The following is a 25,714-nucleotide window of genomic DNA, read 5'->3' on the forward strand; positions in this document are numbered from 1 at the left end:
TAGGTTTTTGGATACGAGAAAAGAACCGTAATGTTATAAGTGCGGGGAGCCTGGACATCTTGCAACAACATTTCGATTAAAAAAAACTTTAGTTGTAAGTTCAAAAGAAACTTGCAAGCAGTATGTCGTAAGAAGATGCCAATTTCGAGCGTGTGATCAGTGGCATCTCTTGATTGACATCTCATGCCAAAACCTATTTCTATAGCGTTGAAATCCAAATCGTTCAACGTAGAACTCGGTATCGCTGCAGGTGGCCCTATAATATTTTGTCAATCAAGGTTTGGAGAAGTATTGAGCGGCCAAAGATTGAAGCCATAAGCGTTGCTTATCGGTTATTCTCTTAATTATCGGTTGCTGTGGAAAGGTCTGTGTTCCAAATTCAAATGCCACAGTAAAATGTATGTTGGCGGTTTCATATTATGAAGTAAAGAGGCCGCTTGTGGAGAGCTATGATGACATGGATTCAATTTCATTATCAGCTGCAACAGTAAAACGTAGGATTGAAGACATGTCCAATGACGTTCTTGACCAAATTGTCACTCAAGTAAATGTTTCTCCATGGTATGCAGTTCAATTAGACGAGTCTACTGATGTAGCCGACCTGCCTCAGCTTCCTGTATTTATTCGATATATCAACGAAGGAGAAGTATTAGAAGAGCTTTTGTTTTGCAAATCATTGCAATTGCATACTAGAGGTGAAGATATATTCAAAAGTCTTGACGATTTCTTTCACGATCGTTGTATATCCTGGGAAAAATGTGCTGGAATATGTACCGATGGTGCGGCAGCATGTACTGGCATCAATTCGGGGGTTGTAAAAAGGGTTCAGGACAAAGCACCATTCGCAAAATGGACGCACTGTTCTTTGCACATGCAACCACTTGCCGCCCAAAATTTATCAGAGGAACTGCATGATACTTTGAATTCGGTGACAAAATGTGTCAATTACTTTAAAGCAAGGCCACTCAACCAGCGTTTGTTTTTTTGTTTTTGTGATGAAATGGGTGCTGATCACACGGGATTACTATTGCTCACAGAAGTGCGTTGGCTGTCACGTGGTCAAATACTCAAACGGATTTATGAACTGCGAAAAAAATTGTTATTTTCCTCCAAAAACATGAACATTTGGCTTTGTCTGAAAAGTTTGGCCAGGAAAAGTTCATTGCAAACGTAGCTTACTTAGCCGACATATTTGATTCGCTGAACTGTTTGAATCAATCCATGCAAGGTTCTGGCTTTACAATTCTTGATTATATTGCAAAAATTACTGTTTTCTACAAAAAGCTGATCCTGTGGCAAAGTTATGTAAAGCGAAATGAGTTTGACATGTTTCCAGAACTACAGCAATACATTGTCGACAGAGATGTGGCTATCCAAGATACCATACTTGGACACCTTCAGCAGCTTAGTAAAAAGTTTGAGCACTACTATGGCAACATTCTCGCCGTCCAAAAGAACATGACTGGATAATAGATCCTTTTTTCTATCGTAGATTTGCCTAAACTGCCTCTCCGTGTTGCGGAAGAATTTACAGAAATGACAGCTGATGCATCAAACCGCATTTCTTTTAACATCTTTAAAGTAAAATACCCAAAGGTCTCCGCAAATATTTACTTTTGGGTGTCAATCCACTCAACCTACCCGACTATGTCAAATTTTGTTATTCAACTTCTAATCCCGTTTTCAACCACATGGCTGTGTGAAGCAGGATTTAGCTCCATGAGCATTTTAAAAACGAGACATCGTAATCGATTGGAAGAGCATGACATGCGGTTAAGCTTGTGCAAAGTCAAGCCGCGGCTTAAAAAACTTGTGGACAGTATACAGACGCAACCATCTCACTAACAGTGAAAACAAAATGTTGAACAACTTAACAAGTTTGTGTTCCTAAAATTTGGTTTATGTTTTAAATGAAACTCCATTATCTTTTAAATGAAAAAACTTTTTTCGTAACACTTTTGTGTAGCCTTTTTTTCGGAATACTTTTGTATCGCCGTATTTGTTTGTAATTACGTATAGTTTGTGTAGTTGTTCTTTCGTTATAGCAATACTTAAAACATTTTTCTCAGTGCCAAAAAATGGGGTCGCATGTAAATTCTGATATTATACTTACAATGGGCCAAACTCACTTTCTGGTAAGCTCCTGCCGCATAGCGTTTTATAAATACGGTGTAACGCGTTTCATCATAATCCACCAATCGTGTCCTCTTTTTGTGCCCCATAACGCCTTAACATTGCGTACTATTTCTGGCTTGGTGATTGTTCAGTGCAACTGTGTCGCTATGTTTTCTTCCACCAAGCGAACTAAACTCAACTTAAGTTCTTTGGGTCAACACTTCTGTTTGTTGTTCAAGAATTTTTTTAGGAAACCAAACCCCTTTTTACAAAAACATAATGATTAAGTTACTCTTTACCATGCATCAACATATGTCTGTTCAAACCGCCAATAAATCTTATTTTTTAGCAACACATCAATTACTTTTCTTCCTTTGTGTGTTTTATCGAGTGTACTTTTAAACTATCACAACGGGCAAATCTTTTTCCACAAACATCACATCGATGAGGTTTCTCTTTGTAGTGTGTTAACATACTAAATTATTTTGTCCCTGCTAACGTCTGGACAAACGCGTTTCAAGAAGCAATAGACGCAAAAGATGTAGCAGTTCAACCCAGTGTAGGCAAATGGCGTATTGAACAAATTGGGCGTTGCCAGAAAACAAAAAAGTTGGTCGTTTCTCTCAAGCCAACATACATTAAGTATAACCAAAAAAACACATCAATAAATGTGTGTCAACATGTGACTTTTCAAAGCTCCACCCTGTGTAAATCTCTTTTCACAAACATCACATCGATGAGGTTTCTCTTTGTAGTGTGTTAACATGTGTCTTTTCAAATTTCCACTTTGGGTAAATCTTTTTTCACAAACGTAACAATGATGAGGCTTCTCATTGGTGTGCAACAACATGTGTCTTTTCAAGTCGCAACCAAGACCGAATCTTTTTTCACAAACGTCACATTGGTGTGGTTTCTCATTAGTGTGAATCAGCATGTGCGTTTTCAAATTTCCTCTGAAACGAAATCTTTTTTCACAAACATCGCATCGAAAACATTTCTCCTTGGTGTGTGTCAACGTGTGAGTTCCTAAATGTTGACTGGTTCGAAATCGTTTTTCACAAATATCACATTGATACCGTTTTTCTTTAGTGTGGGTCAACATGTGTTTTTTCAAATATCCAACTTGGCTAAATTGCTTTTCACAAACATCACACGAATGTGGTCTTTCATTTGTGTGTGTCAACATGTGTTGTTTGAAATCCCCTCTTCGGATAAATCTTTTTTCACAAACGTCACATCGATGAGGCTTTTGATTGGTATGAATCAACATATGTGTTTTTAAAGTTGCATCGTAACTAAAAAGTTTTTCACAAACATCACAACGATGAGATTTCATATTATTATGTGTTGATTTGTGTGTTTCTAAATTTCCACCTTGATTAAACCTCTGATCAGCAACATCGGACTTCCTTGATTTTTTCCTCATGTTGGGGCGAATGTCGCCTTTCAGATCGTGGTTGAATGCAAAGGTTTCTCTCTTGTCGCTCACATGGATGTTTATTTATAGCAGTTAAATCAAATCGCTTTTCATTTTGCGAGTATGACTGTGCAGGGCGTAAAGTTTTTGCTTACGGTTTTTTTACAAACGAGTCCTGTGAGCTGAACTAAAATAGAAATTAAATGTTTTTGTTAAGTCGTTTAAATGGTGAAACATATTTCTAAATTCAGATAATTAGACTACGTCACTGAACAGGGTAAATTACACAAACACACAAATTACAAGCTAGAAGGGTGGTTTTGCTATATCTGCCAATTTATTTTTTGTATGTCCTATTTACGACTCTATACTATACACTAGGGGTGTGCAACCTTTTTCGTCGGTGGGCCATGAAACCAATTTCGGATACCAAGCAAGCGAGGGCGATGTTTTTCATGTAAACAGTCAATTTGAAGTTCTCCTAAAGCATAAATACATTTATTTTCTAAAACATACAGAGTTTCGCCGCAACACTGGCTTTAACAACCAAATAGTTGTTTGCTAGAAAAAGGGAATCATTAGGTCACATTCGGTGAAAATGGTTGCATGGCCCAGTGATTGGAAAACGCTGGTTTAGCTTATACTTGTCCCGTTAATAGAGCAACTTAGGAGATTTACCAAAAAATGTGCAGAATTTCCAGAAGAATTATATTTTTCTCTGAATCAGTGTGTTGGCGAGAGTCACAATAATCGGATTGTGGCCTGCGGGCGGCCGGTTGCACACCTCTGCTATACACCATCTGAGCTACTAACATGATTGTTTTGGCTTTGCAAAAACGAATAGGTCCCAACAGACGTGTACATGTAATTAATGAACAGTACGCGAATATATCAAGAAAAACATACAAAACAAGACTGGTAATTCCGTTAAAATGACACTAGCAAATTGGTACAGTTGCAATATGTACATGTATTCCTGCAGAAACTGCATGTAGTGCAAAAGTATTACAGATCATAGCCCCTTGAATTGGGGGCGATAACGGTCGTTAATCGTTTTGTTTACGTCTAATTGCCCGTCGTTTTCGAGATTTTTGTAAAGTTTGACGGTTTACTCTTTCATTTTAAAGTCAGCAAGTGGAGGATTACCAGCAAACCCTCTCGCGCAGTGCAGTGTCACGGTAAAAAAGAAACACGCCGCCAAAACAGCCTAACCTTCAGCAACTTTTTTCATTTTTCTATGTCATTCGCACTGGTTCAAACAAACTAAAACGGGAACAAAAACGTAAATTAGATTAAAGAAAACTTGACACCTCGACATTAGCGATATTTGGTTGTTTATTGCAGTACTTTGTTAAATTTAATTTAACTATTTACGATTGTTCTGCGTCTTGCCGCACAACGTATTATTCTAACCGACATCAACTGGCTTCCCAATGTGGCAGTCAGCTGTGTAACAATTTCCTTTTTCCTATGTGGCATATTACAAGCGTCATTTATAATGGTGCGGATAGGTTGATCGCTCAAAGGTTACTTGTCTTGAATTTATCGCAACATAACAGACCACTAGCAAAATAGTTAAGCTGTACGTCCTTAACATAATATGCAAACAAAAATGCCATAACGAAACCAAGTAATGTGCTTAATAGTTTTGCCTCGCTGCTGAAAAGTCACTCAACTTGTTTCATAACCTTTGAGTTGATGCACATACATAAAATGATTTAGAAAGTAATTAGTTTGTGAGGCTGTGGCCATTTGTACGTTCTGATATGACTGGTTTGAAATCAGAGCAATCAGTGCTAGTCAAATGCTACATAGCCTTTCTGCATAAAACGTAAAACAGTTTACTTGCCCAGTCAGTTGGTACAACAGTCTTATTATTCATCTATCAGTTCTTTTAAACAGCAACACAAGCTTGTCTGTAGTGCTAACACAGTTTAGACTGTAGCAAATATGCCGCTATAGTACTACACACCTTGTTCACCACCTAAAGTAAAAAGTAGTTTCAGTCTAAAGCTGGTTTTGAGACTAGATAGCCTACTATGTCTGGGATTCTGGGTGTCTGACTGTGCGCACCGATGCGTGTAACCAGACCAGTCGTGAAGTGACGTCAGGGCGTAGTTGCCGTCACGGTGAAGTGGACACGAAAAAAAGGTTGCGCCCACATACAGCGCTGGCTGGCAGATTAAATATCTCATGCTACAGTTATTTCTAAGGATCGAGGCCTCTTATTTTATCATCCCTTTTCGTAAGCTTTGACAGGAACTGATCTTAAATCTGCCTTCACAGTCCTTGAAAATCAATGACGTTTCTGTATTGTAGTGGCCAACGCATCGAATTGATAATATTTCCAGTACACATAACTTCACAAATCACTCCTATAAAGTATATTGTACATGTGTGTTATGATGTCACAATAGCGAAAACAATTACAAAAACGATATGTTCTTGGCCCAATTAAGTTGTAATAAACAGCGTGCACTCGTATGCAGGATTGTAAAAACGGTTGAGAAACTTAAAAATATTCTTCTGTTGGTTAATGATACTTAAAATATTTCCCTCCGTGGACCCCCTGAAACCAGCTTACGGACCCCTTGGGTGTCCGCGAACCCCAGGTTAAGAACCACTGCTTTAGACGGAATAACCTGTTTGTGATTAATGTAATTTTTTGCACTTGTGGTTTGGATTTTATCGCCATTGCCAGATTATTCTTTATCCATTCAGCTACAAATAAAGCTCACTAGCACAGTGGTTTTCAACCTTTTTAATCCCATTTAAACCCATTGTAGTAGCCAAAATAAATTAAGGCTCCCTTTAAAAAATCCATACATTTATCCCACCGGCCATGGCTAGATGATTAGATTTTTCATTTAGCAAAACCTAAATTCTAATACCAAATTTTTGTATTATTTTTATATTTTATTAGGTTTGATAAGAAGCTTGATGGATTAGCTGCATCTCAATGTTATCTATGACGCAACAGTTAGTTTGCAAGCTAGAAGTTCAACAACCCTAGCCAAGCGCGAGAGTGCCCGAACTAAATTAGAAGTGGAAGTATGACGTTTGACCAAACCGCACAAACGGTAACCGGTTGTGTCTTGTCTTTCAAGGCAAAGTTTTGTTGAGATACCTTAGTTAGTTAAACTATGTGTTTATAAAATTGCATTCGTTATTTTGCAAGTAAGAAGTGATAACCCTTGATATCTGTTAAGATGACAGTCTAAGGCAAGGATGTCCAAACTGCGACCCGCTAGTCATCTTCACGTCAAGTAGTATTTTGAACTTTGAATCTTAACCTAATTAAAATGTACCATTCAGCTTTTAAGGGCGCAGTGATAGTATAGTATGGGAGCTGTTACTCTCCCCGTTCGCCTTTTAATTTCTCGTGCGCGAGTGAAGACTGAAGAGTGATTGTTGCGCAATAATGCTCCCGAGACTGATTGAATCAGGCCAGAGTGCTAGTTATCAGTTAGGACACATGTTTTCATAGCGCAATGTTGATTGACTGTTGGTATGTTTTAAAAACTTGTGCATACATGCAACTTTTGTTAAAATTAAGTGCAACTTTCTCACGATTTTACTGCAACAAAAACTTGCCCTATTAATGATGTAAAACACACAACATTACCGCCTTAACTTGTAACGCTAATACATAACAACTTGTGTTTTACCAAAGAATATCGGATGTCTTCATTTGGATTACAGACCCCCCCAAAAACTTATTGCACGTTTGTTTGTTTTACGAATTTTATTTACAAACATTACATCAATAGGATGGCTCTTTAGCATAAATCAACATGTGTTGTTTAAACTGTCGACATCGACTGAATAATCGATGGATTTTTTCTTTGCTGTGAGGCAATATGTAGTTATCAAATGTCAGTTTTGGCAAGGCATTTATTACACACATAACACAGATGAGTTTTTTCCTTAATGTGAGCCAACATGTGTCTTTGAAATGTTCACCAATGTTTTAAAGTTCCGCCTTGGTCAAAGCTTCATTCCAAACACTACATCATTAGTGTTTCTGCTTGGTGTGAATCAACATGTGCGTTTTCAAATGTACACCTTGTCTGAAGCGTTTTTCACAAATATCACATCGATGGGGTTTCTGATCGGTGTGTATCATCATGTGTTTTTTTAAATAACTCAGTAGGGCAAAACTTTTTTCACAAATGTCACATCGATGGTTTTTCTGGTCGGTGTGTATTTCCATGTGTTTTTTCAAATTACTCTGTACGGAAAAACTTTTCTCACAAACATCACATCGATGTGGTTTCTCATCAGTATGTGTCTTCAGGTGTGTTTTCAAATGACTCCGTATAGCAAAACATTTCTCACAAACATCACATCGATGTGGTTTCTCCTTAGTGTGAGTCAACATGTGTCTTTTCAAACCTCCACTCTGGATAAAACATTTTCCACAAACATCACATCCATGTCGTTTCTCTTTAGTGTGGGTCAACATGTGTATTTTCAATGCTCCAACAGCGCAAAATCTTTTTTCACAAACAGTACAATGGTGTGGTTTCTCATTGGTGTGTGTCATCGTATGATATTGTAAACCTCCAACTTGACGAAATTTTTTCCCACAAACATCACATTGATAAGGTTTCTCATTGGTGTGTGTCAACAAATGTGTTTTTAAATTCCACTGTAGGGCAAAGCTCTTCTCACAAACATCACATCGATGTGGTTTCTCATTGGTGTGTGTCAGCATATGTCTTTTTAAACTCCCCCGTTGTGCAAATCCTTTTTCACAAATAGTCCATCGATAAAGTTTCTCTTTGGTGTGAGTCAATAGGTGTGTTGCTAAATTCCCATTTTCACTAAATCCTTTCTCACCATTCCTGCGAGCTTGTTTGTTTTGGGAAGAAGACATTCCCTGGAGTTTTATGTCTATCCAACTTGTCTAAACTTCATCTAAGAAAGACAATAACTTTTAATCTAAAATCGAGATGTCGGCTATTGCACCATTATTTCGGTTGTTTTGTCATTGACTTGTTTGAAACAAAAGAAAAATACTTCTAATATTGTCAAGTGGGTTAACTAATAATTGTCACAACATGCCTATAATAAAAAAGCTTTAGGCCGAGACTAATGTATCGTATTGAGGCAAAATTATGTAATCAGTCAGACAAACTTTGCATTTTTGGATTAAATTTATAGGGGGTAATGTCATAAAATATTTTGACTCACTGTGTTCGGTGAACGCTGCGTAGTTATTTAGGTTACCATACACGAAATGAACTCCGAAAGGATACATCTTTTTTATGATATATGAAACATACAAATTCGCAATTCAGCAAAAACAGACAGATTTGTAAAACGTTTGTCAACGGTTCCAAATGTCTAACTGACATCAACTGACTTCGCAATGTGACAGTCGGCTAAGATATGTCTCCTTTTTTTAAAAATGTCCGAATACAAGCGTTATTTATTTTGGTCACAAAACGTCTAAGCCGCTTGACGAACAGATTATCGCTCCCACTAGCATTTTGATAGCAAGTCTAACATTTTTTTCACTTTTTAATTCAAGACATGTCATTGCATAAAAAATAAATTCAATTGATACAGTCTTGTTCGAAACTAAAATATAGCAACAAGCATTTTAACAGGTATAGTCGACTCAGATGTTTTTCGAATCCGAAATTTGGACAATACAAAAAGTCATAACAGTGTGACAGGAACCAATTAAAGTAAACGTCTGAGTTTTGGGAATAATAGTCATGTGTCGTCTTTATTTTTGCGGAGCTTGTTACATTTGCTAACTCAGTTAAACTGCACGCTTAAAAGATAACAAAAGTTTGACTTAGCATAACAGACCAGTGGTGAATCGTTTTGAACAGTGTGTTCTTAACAAAGCTATCTTCCCAATGCAACTAACATGCGTACGAGCTTTATCTCGGTACTGCTAAATAACTACTCTACCCCTTGGTTCCCTGATTGTTTACACTTTTTACTGCAAAGAAAAAATATATGACCAGTTTTTGCGCGTAGTAAATAATTTAGATATTGGCCAGCTGTGCAGCTAGGTACTATGTGCGTTCTGATATTAACTAAGAAATTAAATCGTTTGAAATCAGATCACACTATCTGAGACGTGCATAATACTGCAAAGCGAAACTAGCCTTTTTTCAACAAATTCATGGCTACAAATGTTTAGTAATTCCCCTGCCATTTATCTTAAAATCAACGTAAAATTGTAAAATTAGTACGGCATTCTGCGACAAATATATCGGACAATACTGTACTTTGTAACACTTAAGCCTGAAAATAGCCTCTAATGCCCGGGGCTCTGACTGTGCGCACCGATGCGTGTGACTGACTACCGGTGACGCGAGGACATCAAGTTGATACGGTTGTCCACAGTGTTGGCTGTCAAGTCAAATTACGCCCGAGGCCTTTTTATTATGTCCTGCCGTAATATAAGCTTTCATGGCGTTTGGACAATGTCCGTTTCTACATAATTGCCATACAAGCAAATTTATCGTAAGCATTAAGTCTTACCTGCCACGTTTTACAGCAAATAAAACAATCATTACTACATTGTTCGTCTGGTTGCAATGTTATTCCAGCACACAATATTTTTTTTAAATATATGATAATGCTGTGGCAATAATTTCTTTGCCCGCCTACCTTGTTCACACAAATATACGCTGCGGCAGTTTGTTGCTATGTTTTTTCGTTGTAATCATATAAAGCTGGCTAATTATGTAGGCATAACCTGTGCAGCAATGTATCGCTTGCAAACACCTGACGGGTAATTATAAAATACGCAAACGGTCAGTAACTGGACAACTGCACTTAAGTAACCATGGACACAAAGAACAACAGTTTGAATAACAGGTGGATCTTTGAACAAATTGCCCGTTACTAGCAAACACTATAGTACTGGAAGTAATGGTGATTTATTACGACCTCCGACTTTTGCACATTTTTTCATTTTTTTTTTCAGTTTTGTATGTGATGTAAACTGCCACTGAGTTTAATTTAAATGATTTCTACTAGATGTATTTTTGCAAACCAGACAAAATTCTGCAAGAAGTAAACTATCCGTTAAGCTTTAAATCAAGCGTTTGTTTTGTTGATATTTGGATTATGCACCAACAATACATTTTAGCTTCATCTTGAATAAAAATATGATAAAAATGACAACCATACTATTCTAGTTTACTGTGTGTTGATTTCAGGTGAAAACGTTCGTTTTAAATATTAATTTCATGCGTTTTTTACAGTTGTTTAATGTGCACTGTTTTACTAATATGTGATATCTTTGTGCTTAAGATAGTGATGATGATGTAAAGGTGAAATATCTATTTTTAAAACTTTAAGAATATATGACTTGTTTTTCTAAATTTAAATGATAATCACCAACAAGCATTGAGCTGGGTAAAGAATATTACGATATATGGGTAAAGCTGGGTAAAGAATATTACCTCAATAGGTTAAAACTTTCGATACGGCTTTTCATTGGTGTGTGTCAACATGTGTGCTTTGAAACTGTCTCGTTGGGAAAATTTTTTTTCACAAACATTACATCGATGGGGTTTGCAGTTGGTATGATTCAATATATGCTTTTTCAAAACTCCATTTTGGGCAAATCGTTTTTTTTTCTGCAACGATAGGGTTTCTCTTTTGTGTGAGTCAGCAAGTGTTTTTTCAAATATTCCAAGTGGGCAAATCCTTCATGACAAAGATCACAATGATGGGTTTTCTCTTTAGTGTGGGTCATCATGTGTTTCTTCAAATCTCCATGTTGGCGACATCTTTTTCTACAAACATGACACTGATGGGGTTTCTCGTTGGTGTGTATCAACATGTGAACTTTCAAAGTTCTATTTAATGCAAAACTTTTTTCACAAACATTACATCGATGAGGTTTCTCATTGGTGTGCGTCATCATGTGTTTTTTCAAATCTCCAACTTGTCTGCTTCCTTTTCCACATATTTCACATATATAGGGTTTCTCGTTAGTGTGTGTCATAATGTGTGATTTCAAATTTCCACAGCCAATAAATCTTTTCTCACAAATGTTACATTGATAAGGTTTCTCATTGGTGTGACTCCTCATGTGTTTTTTTAAAGCTCCGTTTGCAGTGAAGCTTTTCTCACAAACATCACATCGATAAGGTTTCTCATTTGTGTGAATAAACATGTGCCTTTTCAAAAGTTCTCGTTGGGCAAATGTTCTTTTACAAATATCACATTGATGTGGTTTCTCACTGCTGTGAGAAAACATGTGTTTTTTTAAAGTACAACGTTGGCTGAATGTTTTTTCACGAACGTTACATCGATGGTTTTCTCTTTGGTGTGAATCAACAAGTGTTTGTTCAAATTTCCACGGGTGCTGATTTTTTTCTCACAAATATTACATCGATAAGACTTCTTACTGTTGGCTTGAATCGTATGTTGTTGTTGATTTTCACTTTCGATAAACATTTTCTCGCAAATATTACTCTGCTCAGAACACAAATCTTGAGAACCCATTTCTCTTTAAGTTAGTTGATTAAGTAATATGTATTTTTAACAATTATTTGACGTACGAGTGCTGTAATATGAAACATGATTTTAGCATTTTACCAAGTACTTCGGTTAAAAACAAAGGAATAATAACTCCTAAATTGTTCAAAAAACAAATTTAGTTAAACGTTTTACGTCCGCAAACGTAGAAAAAATGACAAATAAATAGTCACGTGCATAGGCGCCGACTTTAAATTTTTCCTGGGTATGCCATATATATGACGTCACAAAATGACGTCAAAAATGCTTTGTTTTCACGTAAGAAAGCCCGTACACTTCTGGCCTAGCAAAATCGTTTTATACGTTATAAAATCGTTTGTTTCGTTTACAACGTGTCGCATGTTTAAATGTGACGCATTATTAACGTAAAAGTTCAGTGTACTTCAAACGATGTCTTAAACTGGCAGAAACTTTTGACAAGCTAACACGTTAATTTTTATAAGTACCAACTTTTGTGCCGTAACAAAAAGCGTTGTTGTGTTTTCGATTAAACTAGACAGTCGTTGTTATTGCGTTAAAGGCAGTTAAAACAAAGATTGGACTGTATTCTCAAAATTTAGTTCACATACGCAAAACTTTGTCATCACGTGGTTGTTGACGTGTAACCCGGGACAGCGGTGTTCCCCTTCTCCCGTAAGCGAGCGCCCACACGTCGTTTTATTTTTTTACAACCTTGTAATGTTAAAATTCCAATGCTTCTTGAAGACGTGGCATACCCGTGTTCGGCGCCTATGGTTATGTAATACATATTTCAACTTATATGTCCTTACCCTAAATTCCGGTTTACACTATACTATGTGGCACCTGAGCTTACCATCACTTCCGTTTAAACTGCAATTTTCGGTGCGTACTAGAGTTTACTAAATTAAATGCTCTACTTAATTTTTATCTCACAACAACTTGGGATCACCATAAATTTAATGTTACATGTTCTAATTTGTCAAGGCTCTGTATAAGTGTAAATTACATAATACTTTGTGACAACATGCGATCATTACGATGTGAAAAGTAATTAGTCCAAATTTGAGTCAAAATGCGCACCGTAAAAAGCACATATCTTCTCAATTAGCTCATAATTATAGTTGACAAAACTAAAACTTTTACGCACATATACCCTCACAATATGCGCGCAAGCCGATACAAAACAATAATACATATGCAGGCGCGCTACGTATAGTGTAAACGGGCCTTAAGGATAAACTTGCTACAGGTAAAGTTGCACATTGCACCTGATAGACTGATCAAAATATCTTTCGCAAAAAAAAGTTTTTTTTCATCACAATTAGTTTGCTTTGTTGAAATTAGTCTTGTTTTGATAAATAACTGCACGCATGATTTCGTGAGTTTAACTCTTCAAAATACTTACCTAAATATTTAACGTAAGGTTTCGTGTTGTTGAGATGACGGATAGAGCCAAACAGACTCACTATACACTCTATCCGTCATCTCAACAACACGAAATACTTAAATATCTAACTTGCATCAACTGACTTCACTATGTGGCAGTCAGCTGTGCAACAACTTTTTTCCAGCGTGTCCGATTCCAATGGTCATTTGTATTTTTTAGAAACAACCGGTTGGGCCACTGACAAATGGTTTATACAGTACTTAACCAAATATGTGCAACAAACAAGCCTTCATAAGATGAGACAAAATAACACTCTCAAAATCATATGTAGAATTGTAAACATTTGCTAATTTTATTTAACCTGTCAAGGTCTTTTGACAAAAGAATCACGAATGAAATAATTTTAGTATTCATGTGCAGCAACGATTATGTGGGTTAGATACAATTACACATGCGATTTAAAATTTCACGCCAAATCTTCGTTAACTATTACCCACATGTGTAGGATTAATTTACGTTTAGCTTGCTTCATTACATTTTTAAGTTCTTTCTTTATATTATGACCATTGGTAAACTGTTAAACCAGTGCGTTGTAAACATACTGAAATCGTCCATAACACAAATTATTTAACCTGCCCACTAGCTTTACCTCGCTACCAAAAATTCTTAACTGCGCAATCAGTTGTGCAATTGCGTCCTTCCACTTTTCAATATTTCGATATTACAGGATGCAATTTGACTCGCTCGTTTGAACAATGCCAAATTGGCTGAACAATTTGCTAGCGCACGCTTTGATCCAATTTGGGTTGCAAACATCTATTCAATTGCTGTGGCGCATTGGAACCCCCCTTTCCTGTGTGGTGAACTTTTCACTGCAAAAATAGTAGAACGAAACGGTTTCTGAATTGGCACGAAGTGCCTGCTACCAACTTACCAACTATTGTGCGTTGTAAGCCAACAAATAGGTTACATATTATTACAGTTTTAGCACAATATGCACAAAAATATAGTGCCATAGGTTGCACTAGTAAACCATAAGTTAGAGGTAAAATACCAGTAGATCGTCATCATAAAACTGCTATTTTTAGAACGCTAACATTTGGAAACAAACAATTAATTGTGTTTTGTGTAGAGACTGAGTTTTACAACTTTGTTTATTTTTAATTTGGTATTATTATCTAATTTGGTGCGATTTGGTATTAATTTACGTTTAGCTTGGTTCATTTACATTTTATAAAGCTTAGGTTATGCACACAAACTCAACAGACCATTGGTAACTATTAAACCTGTGCGTGATAAACATTATGATATCGTCCAGTACAGAAATTATTCAACCTGCTCACTAGCTTCAGCTCGCTACTGAAAATTCCTCAACTGAGTAATCATTTGTGCAGCTGCTACCTCCCACTTTTGCACGTTTCCGTATTACAGGAAGCAATTCGATTCACTCGACTGAAATCAAAGCAGGCCATCAGCGACAAGTTGAATCCTGCATGTAGTGGTTATCGTGAATCTACAGTTCTGTTGTAATGCCATTTCTAGCGCATGCTTCGAAATCCAATTTAAATATCAAATTTTAGTCACTGTGGTGCATGTGACCCTTCTTTGTGGTGAAACGTTTACTGTGAAAATTAATAGAACGAAACGGTTATGAACAGCTAAACGAAAATGCACAATGTGTCTGCTACAATCTGTTCTGCAACGCAAGCCAACAAATTGCTTACATATTGTTGATTGCTTAGTGAGTCATTTTTCGGCGTTCAGAAAACTGCTGAAGCACAGATTTGACAATGTAGAAATTTCGGAAGCTACTTTACTCAAGTAGCGAGTTTTTATTATGTGTTTGCCATTTTTGATTTAGACTCGATCAACTTAAACAAGGATGAAATTTCAGGTTATTTATTTGTGCATTGTAAGTTGTAAAATAGATGACATAGTTGCTGGATTCTTAATCCCTATTTTACATGTTTACATTTATGTCATCTGTCTCATTCATATTTTGGCGTTGAAACAAATAAAACAGTGATTGATTGATTGATTATAACCTGTTGTTGTCACATCAGTGACTGCTTTACAAAAATGTTTGTTGCTGCAATTTGGAAAAGCAAAAAGTCAAGTGGAGCTTTTCCTTGAATGCTTTGTACTGTTTTAAATTTCATTTTTTTTCTTTCTCAAAACCAGGGAGTCGAACCGGAACTGAACCCGAACCCGCGAACCGGTTTGAGCGGTTAATTTCATTAAACCCGAACCGCCAATTACGATTTCCTAAAAACCCGAACCGGAGTTGAACCCTATATTCTGTTAGGCGTTGGACCCGAACCAGAACCGAACTCGCAAAAAATGAATAATGTTTTTAATTTTGTGACTATTTTCAAAACAGCGTACTGAATAATACGCGAGATAACATTTACAGGGCGTGTCCAAAATAACAGTGCACGGTCAAAATTATTTTTGAGTTTGATAAGGCCAGGTAGATGATGGGTAGAATTCAATTGAAACCAATGAAAATTTAAACCGGTTTAAAAACCGCAAACCGGTTCGGACCAGACAATTTGCCCAAACCGGAACTAAACTCGAAAATGTACATTTTTAAAAACATGAACCGAACCCGAACCCAAACCCTTAAAAACAAAACGAAGCGAACCCGAACTGAACCGAACCTGAACCCGTATGACAAGCGGTTCCACTCCCTGCTCAAAGCATACAAAAATCTGTTAAAGCAAACAGTTTTTCACAAACCCTACACTTGTGTGACTTTCCTACTTTGGACAAACAAATGTATTCCGACATACAGTCTTAGACTCAAATGTACACGAGATTTAAGTTTAAGACAACTCTCATTGTCTTGACATGTGTTAAATCACATTAAAATTTGCACCAAAACAAAATCTTTTTTACAAACATCACTTTAAAAGGTTTTTCATAGGTGTGATGAATATGTATTTTCCAAACCACCTTGTCCGCAATATATCTTTTCATCAAACATCGATGGAGTTTCTCTAAGTGTGTGTCAACATGTGTCGTTTCAAAGTTCCAACTTCGCGAAATCTTTTCTCGCAGACATCACATTGATGGGGTTTTTCATTTGTGTGAATCAACATGTGTCCTTTCAAATGTCCGACCCGGCTAAACATTTTCTTACAAACATCACACCGATGAGGTTTTTCTTTAGTGTGTGTCATCATATGTCTTTTCAAATGTCCAACATTGCTAAATCTTTTCTCACAAACATCACATCGATGAGGTTTTTCTTTTGTGTGTGTCAAACCGTGTGCTTTTAAGTTTCCACCTGTTCTAAATCTTTTTTCACAAACATCACATTGATGAGGCTTGACATTGGTGTGTGTCAACATATGGATTTTTAAGTGTCCAGTCCGTCTAAACCTTTTCTCACAAACATCACATCGATGGGTTTTTTCTTTAGTGTGTATCAGCATGTGTTTTTTCAAATCTCCACTTTGGGCAAACCTTTTTTCACAAACATCACATCGATGGGGTTTTTCTTTTGTGTGTGTCAAACCGTGTGCTTTTAAATTTCCACTTTTGCTAAACCTTTTTTCACAAACATCACATTGATGAGGCTTTTCTCTGGTGTGTGTCAACATGTGTGTTTTCAAATGTCCACTTCGGGAAAAACTTTTTTCACAAACATCACATTGATAAGACTTTTCTTTGGTGTGAGTCAACATGTGTGTTTTCAAAGTTCCACTTTGGGCAAACCTTTTTTCACAAACATCACATAGATGAGGTTTTTCTTTAGTGTGAATCAAAATGTGTTTTTTTAAATTTGCACTGTCGGCAAAACTTTTTTCACAAACATCACATCGATGAAGTTTCTCATTGGTGTGTGTCAACATGTGGCTTTTTAAATGCCCATGTCGGCGAAATCTTTTTTGACAAACATCACATCCATAAGGTTTTTCATTTTTGTAAATCAACATGTGTTTTTTTTTCATCTCTCCTTTGGTCAAACCTTTTTTCATCGATAAGGTTTCTCTTTAATTTGAGTAAAAATGTTACCATTTTATGTTCTAAAAACAACAATATTACATTTAAAAAATAAGATTGTCACATAACAACCTTGGTTTAATATATGGTCTCAGTCATTCCGTTTTTTTTAAGCGAATGGTGACAACTTGGTCATAAGACTATTGATTCCAGCAAGGTTACCACCCAGTCCCAACTTCATAACGTGCCAACGTCTTTTTCTAATGCGAGAAACCCGTTTGTAGTGTATAGTGAAGGTACCGCTGCAGCGTTTTTATCAACAATTCACCACTTGTGGTCAATACTTCGCAGCACAATTTCTTTTTCAAACCAAACACAAGGAAACTCAAATATTTCCACTAAATCATTCATTCATGACATTAACGTGAGGGTCATAGAGCAGTTTGCAGATAGGCTACGTATCGAACAATTGTTTTGGAAATACTAAAATCTTTGAACATAAACACAATTTGAAGATGAACTAAATATCAGCTGGTATATTTTCATGGTAATATATCTGGCAAATGCGCATTATAACGGTTTTTACGTAGCATTATGATTTGAAACAGTGATTTTCCATTGGGAGAAATTCCTTCTAACTTGGGAATTATAATTCTTTGGGGAAGGGATATGGTGTTGGTAAATAGATATCTCAGCTTTGCGGATATCACACATAAAGTTGATAAAATACACAAACACAATGCAAATGGATTTTGTTCTCAGGCCTAAAAATTTCTTACTTTGTTTTTTATTCAAGACATGCCATTCAATAAACAATTACATCAGCTCTACGTTTAAAAACCGAAAGTAAGCTATGATATCAAGAAATATTACAACAACAATTTTGCCATAAAAATGAAACCCAAATCCACATTTGCGCAGTGCAGTTAATTTGCTCCTTTAAAAGGTAGCTTACCACCAACGAAGTCAACACAACAGACCCTTTATGAAATATCTGTGTTCTGCAAAACCAACCAAAGAAATCGACTTTTGTACATTCTCGTATCACAGAAAGCAATTCACTTGTTTGAAAACAGAGTACGCAGTGAAATGTAGTCAGTACATCTAATGCAGTATTAGCATCACAAAACGTTTTACTACGGCATATATTCGTCAATACGGAACTGTAATAATTTAATGTTTGCCTGAAGAAATAACTTAAAAGCCGCTTCAAACTCGTATACAGCCTGTATTGCCTGGGGCTCTAACTGTGTGCACCAAAGCGTGCAATGTGAAAAAAGGAAACTTGCGCTCACATACAGCACTGGCTGGCAGGTCAAATAAACCAATCATTATTACTCTTAAACAATATTATTCCAGTTATACTTTCACGCTCACATTAGTTTCTTTTAACTAACAGAAATGCCCTCGCCTGTGTGTTTACAACTTTAAATGTTGGACGTGCTGTGTAAATGCACGGCAGTGAAAAATAACACACATCCATATCAAAAATCTGAACAGACAGATTTACAAAGATAACCACATTTCTTCGCAAAGTATAACGGTTATTGAAAGTAGCACAAGATGTTATGAGCAGCGAAACAATTATTTTATGTGTTTCAAATATTTGTAAAGCCAAATTCTCGACTAAAGTTATAAGCTAACTAGCGTCAACTGGCTGAGCTGTGCAACAATTTCCTTTTCCTGCGTGCCTGATTACAAGGGTCATTTATCTTGGTGCAGTTAAGTTGCAATATCCATCAACTACCATGAACAGTTGTTGCGCATACATGAAATATTTTAGAAAATAATTAGTTGTACAGCTAAGTCTTAAAGTCAGAAAAACCAGACGAGAACGAGTTAAATGTAGTATAGTGTTTCTGCACTAAACATAAAAAAATCCTGTTTGTTGTTGTTAAAAAACACTTACTGCCCAGATGAAACTTAAAAAATAAGTTAACACGTTCCAGCTAAACCTCTACACTCGCATAAGTACAAAGCTTCATTTCCCTGGGGCTCTAAATGTGCGCACTGATGCGTGTAACATTGGTAAAAAGACATCAGTGCGTATTTGTCGTCACGGTTAAGTAGACACAAGCCATGTAAGAACAAATGTTTACACACAGCGCTGGCTAGCAGGTAAAACGTTTCTGCTTTAGTTCTACATTTCGCGTAAGACCTTTTATAATAGCCCGACTGTATGTAACCTTTGACTTGAACTGATGTTTAAACTTTGAAGCATTCATTAGGGTAACTTAGAGCGTTGAAATAGCGTAAATACAAAAATACACGTAAATACAATACAAACATATCTATATTGTTCTTCCAATCATACTGTAACGCTCATATTTTTGCGTTTTACCTTAAAGAAGATGAGATAATGCTGTATAGATAAAACCGTCACCTGTTTGTTCAAAATCTGGGCAATTCTTGAACAACAATGGAATAAAATTTACCGACCACCGGTGCATAACAGCAAGAAAAAAGAGCGAGATCAACAAAGGCTTGGCACTTATAAACGCATGACAAATCAACCGGTCATTCAGCTATTGTCTAAACAATCGGGAGTTAACTGTCGGACAACTTAAAAACAATAAATAAATAAAATGGCGGACAACTTTAGGATGCGGTAGGCCGCTGCAAACTTTAAATATAAAAGACATCCATATTTAAATCTGAATTTTACTAAACAGTTAGATTTACAGAGATAACCAGATTTTTCTAAAGTTATAACGGTTATTAAAAGTAGCACAACATATAGGCAGCGAAAACAATTAATCCATGCGTTTCAAATATATGCAAAGCCAAATTCTCGACTTAAGTTATAAGCTGACTAGCATCAACTGGCTTGGCAGTCTTCTGCACAACAATTTCCTTTTCAGACGTGTCTGATTACAGACGTCATTTGTCTTGTTGCAATTAAAAAATCACTATATTTCAGTTCAAGCTGTACACTCGTATTAGCACAAAGCTTAAAATGTCTGGGGCAATGACTATGTGCACTGATGCGTGGTAGTTGACCATCGGTGAAGTGACGTTGTAACATAATGATGTAATATTCGCATTGACGTCATGAGTAAGAGCGGACGTGACTTGTAAGTTTTCCCATTACGTGATTTATATACCTCAAGTGTTTGATTGCGTGAGACCGCAGAGGTACATCCCATATAATTACTAATTGATGTTTTGAACACAGTATGGAAACGTTCTGTGCCTTCAGGCCAATAACAGATCCCATGTGCGTAGTTTAATGACGTTGTTTTGATATGTGTTTAAATACCGTGTGTTTCAAGTTCTCGTGGGGCAGAATTGACTGGGCTTCGCCCCAGCCCTGGACATTATTCTATTCGATTCGACTTCGGTTGGGCGTATGAATCACATTACGTCAAGCCACGTTTAAATTGCATTACCGTTGTTGTCAACCGCACAAACTAAACCAACCAAAGCTTCGTGCTTGCAATCGCCTTTTGGACCTTCAGAAATCAGGATCCCTGTGATAATTCCTACAATTGGTGTACCCCGACTGCGATTTGCTACCAGCAGTAAATTGCAAGAAGAGAAGAAGAAATACGTCAAACAACAACAACCACAACAACAACAACAACAACTGTTACCTGTCAAGCAACAATCAAGCAAGCGGTACAACTTAATTCCGCTACAATCAAGCATCGCTTCGACTACGACGAGTCGACGAACAAGCACTAAGCCTTGCCAAGTGCTAGAAGGTTACTATCAATCAATCAATCCATCCACAAGAATTCAAGAGCACGAGCTTTCAATTTCTTGACGAATCAATCGAGCTCGAGCCACTGAGGAGGACACTATCTATTCGCGTACGTTCAAACATCGGATTCGGTTTGGAGGTCGCACTAGTTCGCGTGCGGAGATTACACATCATTCGTGGTACGGATATCGGATCGTGTACGGGATTCACACTATTCGAGGTACGAAGATGGGAAACACAAACTGTCTATTATAACTGGATTACGGAACAAATGGAAACAAGCAAATACATCAAGCATCGTCATGAATCACTACTTCAACGATGACGCTTCTTGAATCTTACCAGTTAAGTTTTCCTTATTGTTTTTGTTATGTCATTAAGTTCTTTGCCTACCCCATTCTTGGGATATGTTATACTAACACCTTTTGTTTGTCTCTTTATTTGTAATGTGCTAGTTTAAAAGCTACTTATTGTGAAACACACACTTAATTTGAACTATTAATTTCGAAACTAAGCTTTTTATTATTGCTTTTGCTTGTCTCGATATCCATTAGCTTCGTGGAGACTCGACTTTTCGAGTTGAGACACTTTATTCTCTAGTATGCCACCGAGGAAAAGTTAGCTCTTGGTAGCGATTGTGACTGATCACCACAATTTTTTTTTACTTTTCGTGGTTCTGAGAAATACGTTAGCTTCTCGCGCGTACCTGCTTTACACCAGTCCTTATTGTCTGCAAGCAACATGCTCTATTTTTGACGGGATGAGCTTTTCCCCGCACTTATATTCTCCCATGACACTTCACAAGGTTGCTATACCTTTACTGGCTAGATGGCGTCCCAATTGGAAACATGATGCATTAGACACTAGACCAGATATCTTTACTAGGCCATAGCTGCCTCAGATGTTGCTTACCGAAGCATATTGCGTGAATAACTTTGACCACGTAGAGTAAAGGCGATATATATTTAGTGATGTTTTGTTATTTGTAATTGCATCTAAATCTTGCTCTAGCACAAAGCAAACCGTTTTTGTACGTGTACTGCTGTTTATTTTATTGTTGCAGAAATGTGAATTCATACAACTACTTGTGGCACAATGAAGGAGGACATTTGAATTTCCCATACCACTGCTGAGCCCGATTCTCGAATTTTCGGATAACTGTCGACAACCGAGCTCGAGAGACGCGCAAGCGTTATGACAAATTGTACTGTTAACGCGTATCAGTTTTGGTGTGGTAAATCAAATGCTTTTCTTTCGTATCGTCACAATTGTTTTTATATGTTGTCTCGCAATTCTTTCTTGTGAATGTTTCATGTAAAACACTTTTTGGAGGAAGACTAATGTAACATAATGATGTAATATTCGCATTGACGTCATGAGTAAGAGCGGACGTGACTTGTAAGTTTTCCCATTACGTGATTTATATACCTCAAGTGTTTGATTGCGTGAGACCGCAGAGGTACATCCCATATAATTACTAATTGATGTTTTGAACACAGTATGGAAACGTTCTGTGCCTTCAGGCCAATAACAGATCCCATGTGCGTAGTTTAATGACGTTGTTTTGATATGTGTTTAAATACCGTGTGTTTCAAGTTCTCGTGGGGCAGAATTGACTGGGCTTCGCCCCAGCCCTGGACATTATTCTATTCGATTCGACTTCGGTTGGGCGTATGAATCACATTACGTCAAGCCACGTTTAAATTGCATTACTGTTGGTGTTATAATAAAACAAACTAACCAACGGCTGGACTATTGCTGTTAGCACAATCGGAAGCGCAAGTCGCAGAACACGTAATACACATACATACCTAATTCCTACAACGTCAGCGCGCAGTTGTCGTCACGGTTACGTAGACATATGCAAATGCGAGAAAAAAAGTTAAAAAAAAACAAAACCAATAACTCACCAACTTTATTCCGCCAAAGTTTTATTGTTTCAAATAGTAACTCACCAACCGTATTGCGTTACGGAAAACCCCTCAACTAAGCTACCAAGACCAGTTGTTGCGCATACGTGAAATATTTTAGAAAATAATTGGTTGTACAGCTGCGCCTTCCAAATTTTGTATGTTTTGATATGACTCTTTTAAAATCAGAAAACCAGTTAAATGCTGCATAGTGTTTCCGCATACTTCTGCATTAAACGTAAACTATCCTGAACAAACTGTTGCTGCCGGGAATATTTTATCAACAAAATTTTAGCTCTTCCAGCAGTCTTTATTAAAGTATGCCAACGTTTCGATGTCCAATACGAGACACCTTCATCAGGGTAATGACATAAATTGCAAACACAAGTTATTTTAAAGCAAAAAGGGCGACGAAACACACACAAAAAGGGGTGGTAAAAAACGCAGTGTGCACCAATGGTCAATGATAACACCTAGCTCAATAGTGCAAAAGCGACCGATAAGTAATCGGCATTAGAACGTCCGTTTTAACGTGTATCGTGTTGGTGCGAAATTTTGTGCGAATTTTTTCATTGAAAAACCAATATGATTCAAATTCATACTTTTGGAAGACTGTGAAGTATATTTTGAATGTTATGTTTTTACGTTTTTAGGTATCTTTAATAGCCACCACATATTGGCATTTTACTTGCGATTTATAGGTTGAAAATATTGGAAGCTTTATATTTATGTTTAATAGCCACCACATATTGGCATTTTACTTGCGATTTATAGGTTGAAAATGTTGGAAGCTTTATATTTATCTTTTTGTTTAATTTTAAAATTTCGGAGACAATCATAATATTAAAACGAATGCCAGATGGGAAATTATTAAGCAGTCAAATTGTATGTTGCAAAAACGATGGCACAGTTATTGCATTTTAACGACTTGCTGATCAATTACTTGTGATGCAATACACAAATTCGTGTGAGTGTATTTTGTTTGTTTTGTTCTTTAAAAATTGTTGATAAAATATGAACCGTTTTTGGTTTTAGGTGCACTAATTTTTTACATTTTTTGGTTCATGAACAAATAATTTTTTGTCAGATGCTTTTCACTGTTGTTCCACACTATGTAACTGATAGAATCTTTTTCGATAGAAATGGCAACTGACTACTTATATTTTATACTATTAATCAAATCATTTCTCATTTTTTCACAACTTACACCTGTTTAGTGATACTTTGCTTTGAGTTTATATCTGATTAAGTCTTTGGAAACCAATACAGTCTTAAACATAAAGACACATTTAATTGTATGTTTTTTGAAAATTATTTTGGCAGGGATCTCTATACAGTGGCTGTGTGACTATGCCTTGTATCCAAAACAACTTGGTTCATGTGATTTGTAAAAACTTGTTTGAGCCATTTTTTTTCAACTTTTCCATACCTTTTTTGAAACCACATAGATTGGCTTTTTAGTAGCATTCATTAAAATGCTATTCAATCATTCCTACATAAAGCAATGTTACAGATCTGATAAAATTCTGCCTGTTTTTGTAAACGTTATTTTGCATAAACTAAATTATCTTTCAAAAAATCAAGCTAGGACAAATTAGAAAAGAATATACCGCCACATAAAACAAAAAGATTGACAATATAAGGAATGTAAAATTGAAGAAATTTTATCAATTAATTTAAATGACTCTATGCTGAAAGGTAAATTTTAAACAAAAGTTCTTTGGGTCAACAATTGCTTGATGTTTGAAAAATTTGCTACAAAAATCATACTGTTTAAATGACTTATAACAACAGATCAATGGCTTCTCTCTTTATGTGTTTTAGAAAGTGAACTTTTAAACTTCTACTGTGGGCAAGGTTCTTTTTACAAACATCACAATGGTTGTTTCTCACTTTAGTGTGAGTGAACATGTGATTTTTTAATGTTCAAAAATGGGATAAATCTTTTCCTACAAACGTCACATCGATGGGTTTTCTTTGGTCTTTGGATATAAGTTTTCTACTATTGATGAGATTTCTCACTGGTTTTAATTAACATGGTTGTTATTTGCGTTTGCGTTATGGTGTTAGTAGTAGTTAGTGATTGATTTTAATTCTTGTGATGGCAGTATAGTTTTGGTAGATTATCTTCAAAAATACGATAAATGGCAATTAATCTGTTATTTAAACAATTGTTGAAAAAATATACTTTGCCTTTGTAATCCTAATTGAATTTTTGGTTTTATTGTCACTTTGGACAAGTAAATTTTTGAGGCTAATGCTTTCCACTGTTGTTTCAAACTATGAAACTGACGCATTTTTTTTACGTAATAGACAACTAAATAGTTATATGTTTATTCTACCAATCCAGTAAGTTCTGATTTTTACACAACTTACACCTGTGTGGTGTTGATGCTTTACTATCAGTTTATATCTGTCTTTGGATAAATCAATGCTTCTAATATATGTTGCCCTAATACAGTATGAGACCCATATATATTTAAATTCATGTTAAAGCATCACGTCTAATGAAAACAAAATTGGCATCTCTATAGAATGGTGGTGTGTACAACTTGGTTTATGTGATTTTTAGCATCTTGTTGGGGTCCTCTTTTAACTATTCAAATTGTCCATACCTCTTTTTGGAGCATCATTTTTTTACAAGCCACACAACATTGTTGTTTTGGTTTTGTGTGTGATGTGATATAAACTGCTGCCAATCATTCCTACACACGATAATGTTCCAAACCTGGTAAATCTTGCCTGTTGTAAAA

The 25,714-nt window shown here is 36.3% G+C and overlaps 2 protein-coding genes across 2 annotated transcripts; one reads left to right on the plus strand and one right to left on the minus strand.

Moving 5' to 3' along the window:
• Positions 1-457: 457 nt before the first annotated feature.
• Positions 458-1,470, plus strand: LOC145218169 (protein FAM200C-like). Its single transcript, XM_080085566.1, has 2 exons — positions 458-928; positions 1,285-1,470. The coding sequence occupies exons 1-2, from the start codon at positions 458-460 to the stop codon at positions 1,468-1,470; spliced, it is 657 nt and encodes a 218-aa protein (XP_079941692.1).
• Positions 1,471-2,447: 977 nt separating this feature from the next.
• LOC145218170 (uncharacterized) lies at positions 2,448-23,324 on the minus strand. The gene is made up of 4 exons (XM_080085567.1): positions 16,405-23,324; positions 11,115-11,890; positions 7,637-8,441; positions 2,448-3,444 (listed from the first exon to the last, which is right to left on the minus strand). The coding sequence occupies exons 1-4, from the start codon at positions 17,381-17,383 to the stop codon at positions 2,777-2,779; spliced, it is 3,228 nt and encodes a 1,075-aa protein (XP_079941693.1). The 5' UTR covers positions 17,384-23,324; the 3' UTR covers positions 2,448-2,776.
• Positions 23,325-25,714: the final 2,390 nt, after the last annotated feature.

This window comes from Phallusia mammillata, chromosome 3 (assembly GCF_965637545.1).
Source record: "Phallusia mammillata chromosome 3, kaPhaMamm4.hap1.1, whole genome shotgun sequence".
NCBI classification, from domain to species: domain Eukaryota; kingdom Metazoa; phylum Chordata; class Ascidiacea; order Phlebobranchia; family Ascidiidae; genus Phallusia; species Phallusia mammillata.

What these genes read in the sequence shown, in the direction of transcription:
- LOC145218170 (XM_080085567.1), bottom strand. Translation starts at nt 17,383, where the DNA reads ATGAAAAAAGGTTTGACCAAAGGAGAGATGAAAAAAAAACACATGTTG. An exon ending in ACGACACATGTTGACACACA is followed by an intron (nt 11,891 to 16,404) that starts CTTAGAGAAACT and finishes AATATTTGTGAG; the next exon opens with AAAAAAATCAGCACCCGTGG. An exon ending in GATACACACCGATCAGAAAC is followed by an intron (nt 3,445 to 7,636) that starts CCCATCGATGTG and finishes ATAATATGAAAT; the next exon opens with CTCATCGTTGTGATGTTTGT.
- LOC145218169 (XM_080085566.1), top strand. Translation starts at nt 458, where the DNA reads ATGGATTCAATTTCATTATCAGCTGCAACAGTAAAACGTAGGATTGAA. An exon ending in TGCATGATACTTTGAATTCG is followed by an intron (nt 929 to 1,284) that starts GTGACAAAATGT and finishes TTCTACAAAAAG; the next exon opens with CTGATCCTGTGGCAAAGTTA.